Source organism: Staurois parvus, unplaced genomic scaffold (genome assembly GCF_062004578.1).
Source record: "Staurois parvus isolate SC_StPar_1 unplaced genomic scaffold, SC_StPar_1.0 ptg000386l, whole genome shotgun sequence".
NCBI classification, from domain to species: Eukaryota; Metazoa; Chordata; class Amphibia; order Anura; family Ranidae; genus Staurois; species Staurois parvus.
Window position 1 is genome coordinate 136,793 of NW_028318182.1, and position 2,385 is coordinate 139,177.

General features: G+C 37.6%; 1 protein-coding gene across 1 annotated transcript; it reads left to right on the forward strand.

Annotated features, from left to right (window-relative positions):
• The first annotated feature begins 387 nt into the window (after positions 1-387).
• LOC149455879 (uncharacterized) lies at positions 388-1,981 on the forward strand. The gene has a single exon (XM_089685768.1). The coding sequence runs from the start codon at positions 497-499 to the stop codon at positions 1,211-1,213; it is 717 nt and encodes a 238-aa protein (XP_089541894.1). The 5' UTR covers positions 388-496; the 3' UTR covers positions 1,214-1,981.
• Positions 1,982-2,385: the final 404 nt, after the last annotated feature.

Genomic DNA, 2,385 nt, shown 5'->3' on the forward strand with positions numbered 1-2,385 from the left:
TACCACCAAAAGAAAGTTCAATTTATGGGGGGAAAAAGGACATATATTTCATTTGGGTGAAGCGTTGCATGACTGCGCAATCAGTTAAAGTAATGCAGCGCCGTAATGCAAAAAATGGCCTAGTCAGGAAGGGGGGTAAATCCTCAGGAGGGCAAGTGGTTGAAGGACAGGGTGCCCAATGTATGATCTTGCACACAGGCTCCCTGATTTCATAAAACACTCCTGTTTTAATATATACAGCACTAGAAAATAACTGTTCAGGAATATCCGATGGGTATAAAGGCGACATAAAGAGATTATGGTCACAAGAAGCATCCTCCTGCAAGATACGGGATACACATCATAACACATAACTGTTGTATCCCCCCCCCCCCCTCCAAAAAAATTACAAAACTTCAGTTTTAAAAGTTAAAACAATAATGAAACTAGAGAATGATGACAGTAGTGATCAATGTACATATACTCTACATATCCTAATAAATAGATTACTACAAAGATGATGTTTTTCTCTTGGCATGTATTTCATATACTTTCTTTTTTTAATTCTTTTTTGCAGATTGGACAATTCGAAGAAACCAGTAATATACTGGAAGAGCAACTTAGCAAGTGTATCCCGGAATTGCTTGACATTGCAAACTGCATAGATGAATTTCATAGAAAAGCTACCATTACTAGTGTCTTTGGAAGTTCGGTGGGCATAGCTTCTTTGATTGTTAGCGCACTTGGCATAGGTGTAGCTACAGCAGGAGGACTCACTGGTGCTGCGGCCTCTATAGCAGACACTGTGAACATCAGAAATAAAGTCAAAAGAGCAGATGAAATTGTAACAGAAATTCAGAAACATATTGAGCGCATGCAAATTAATGCTGCCATGATTGGGCTTATAGTCACAAATATTGGAGTTCAGGCAGGCAGGCTGAGCAGAATATTTGCAGCTGCAGCTCGAGGTGCTGAAGCAGCAGCCCAAGGGGCCCGTGTGATTACGGCTGTTTCTGGGGTTTTTGCTGGATTGTTTTTAATTATTGATGCAGTTTTTATTGTAAATGGAGCACAAGATCTAAAAAAGGATTGTAAAACAGAGGCAGCTGCTGAGATTAGGGACCTGGCTCAAAAACTTAGAAAACTCAAAAGTGAGCTACAATCTATTAAGGAAGAGATGACAAAGGTACATGAAGAGAAATCCGGCCTGGTCACACAAACTGTCATCACATAACTGCTTTCATTAGGCTTGTGTCTGATGCTTTGTTAGGTGTGCCACATCTTCTCAAAACCCATTCACAATATGGGCATGCAGGCTTGGAACATCACAGAGGGGGACTACATGTCTGCTTCCCCAATGCTCAAGGGATATTAGGCCACATGTTTGCTGCATAAATATTGACTTTAATATAATAATTATTAGGGAAATCAGTAGATTAGGCTGGAAGCACTACTAAAACCGTCAGTGATTAATCAGTCATTACACATTTGTTACAAAAACCTCTCTATGGAGTGAGGTATACAAGTAACAGGTAATAGCTGGTAGTAGTGATTAATCCCACACATTTGGAACATTGTCAATCATTCAGTCACTTCTGCATGCTACTTGTGTACCTCAATCCATAGCCATTTGTTCTACATGTGTAGTGGTCAATCAACACTACTACTATTAGCAATTTTATTAACATGTTTGAACTACTAAATATTGCCAATGTGCTCCTAGCCTTAACATAAAGCTTTTGACACAGAAAATATTGAATACGTTAATCACATAATGGTGTAATGAATTGTAAGTGTTTGATATATTACTTCCCAGCTGCTTTAACTTTACATGATTTACATTTACAAACAGTAACTGCTGTCAGTTTTCAGGTGATGGTGTAATACTCATTTATCTACAGACTGTCATTTTATGTATTTTTTATTTTAATAGTAAATGTTTTTTGTTTCTGTCAAAAAGGCATACTAAATATTTGAATGCATTGTGTCAGTTATATATGTTCCTGTGGCAATCATTGGGTTAAACATTTATTTCAAATCACTTCCGCATTTATTTCTTTATTTACTTTACACCTTGACAACAGATATGCTCTGCACTATTGTAAATGTAAGTAAGCATACAGACATTGTAAGCACTGGGTCTATAACACACTTCAGCCCACTGGGACCTTACAGTGATATCAAACACAAACGCAACCATCTATTATATTGCAGCTTACCTATTCTTAGATGTGATGGCTGCATTAGTTTTCTTCTTAGGCTGCATTCTCACTTGAGCGTTTTGTAGCTTGAATCGCGAAGCTCCAAAAACACTCAAACTTAAATAAATCAATTGTTCTTTATGGTGCCTGTTTTTGTGATCAGGTGTGAACAGGCACTATAGAGAACAATTGATTTTTTAAGTTT